This window comes from Aplysia californica, unplaced genomic scaffold, assembly GCF_000002075.1.
Source record: "Aplysia californica isolate F4 #8 unplaced genomic scaffold, AplCal3.0 scaffold00386, whole genome shotgun sequence".
In the NCBI taxonomy this organism is placed as follows: Eukaryota; Metazoa; Mollusca; class Gastropoda; order Aplysiida; family Aplysiidae; genus Aplysia; species Aplysia californica.
Window position 1 is genome coordinate 83,670 of NW_004797656.1, and position 1,029 is coordinate 84,698.

Here is a 1,029-nt window from a genome sequence, read left to right on the forward strand (position 1 = left end):
AACACTTTAAAAAACCGTAACATATTTTTGAAAAAATGAAATCTACATTATATTCAGGAAGCGAAGTTTTTGACAAGGCTTTGGTTTTTCTGTGCCACCACTCATTTGCTGTTTGTGGATTTTAAAAAAAAATGATTCTGAAGTTGTAAAACATGATGTCTTTTTTTTTCCTTCCAGGTGTCAGAGCCCAGTTCCTGGCAATAGAAATTGCAAGAAACAAAGAAGGATTCAATACACCCCTCTGTAGAAAAAAGACTGATGATAAATCCTAGCATTATTTGAAATTTTAATTGTGTGTCATGTTGTAGATATTTTCGGTAAAAGAAAAAACCTTCTATACTATGATGACTCCTTGGGATAGAACAACTTAAAGAAAAAGGAGTGAGAAGACTGTCAAGCTTCCAAACGTAATTTTATTTTAACTGATTGCCTACTTTTTAGCAGAGGTTTACTTTTTTTTACTTATTGTGGCAGCAGCTTGCAAAAGCCTCAACAAATAAAGTAGTGTAAATCTGAATTGTGCTATTATTATACTGAATCTGCTATTATACAATGTAAATGATAAGTCAAAACCATATTTAAGTATTTGTCTGGTGTCACAGGAAATTGAAAATTAGTGGACATTGATTGGCTGTCATGTTTGTTTCAGATTGGGTTTTTTGTGTATTTTGGAGTTGCTTTTTTTTGGGGGGGGGGGGGGGGTTTGTGTGTGCAAATCTTTCCTTTGTTGCCTTTCCATTCAAAGTGTAGGGTCTGTGCTGGCGGCACTGGTTGAAAGTTCTAGCTTGGCACGAATCTTTCGAGAAAAAATTCTTTTTACTGGGCATTGGTTTATTTCAAAAGTGGAATAGAGGTACAGTTGTATCAAGATACAGAAACATGCTTGTGATCTGGCTACACCAGGCTCAGAATATTTGCATTATGCCCCTGTTCTTTTTTAAATGTTGTAGGCAAGGTTTTCTATTATTTTATTTTTGGAATGCTGACCCTGTTTTTATAATTAAAATTATCTAAAGAGAAGGAAGAGAA

The 1,029-nt window shown here is 34.3% G+C and overlaps 1 protein-coding gene across 1 annotated transcript in view; it reads left to right on the plus strand.

Annotated features, from left to right (window-relative positions):
• The window catches only part of LOC101864080 (protein PBDC1), a 13,487-nt gene extending 12,458 nt beyond the window's left edge, over positions 1-1,029 (plus strand). The window contains exon 6 of the mRNA XM_005103669.3: positions 178-1,029. Within this exon, the coding sequence (XP_005103726.1) occupies positions 178-272 (95 nt within the window). The 3' untranslated portion in view covers positions 273-1,029. The remainder of the gene's footprint in view (positions 1-177) is intronic.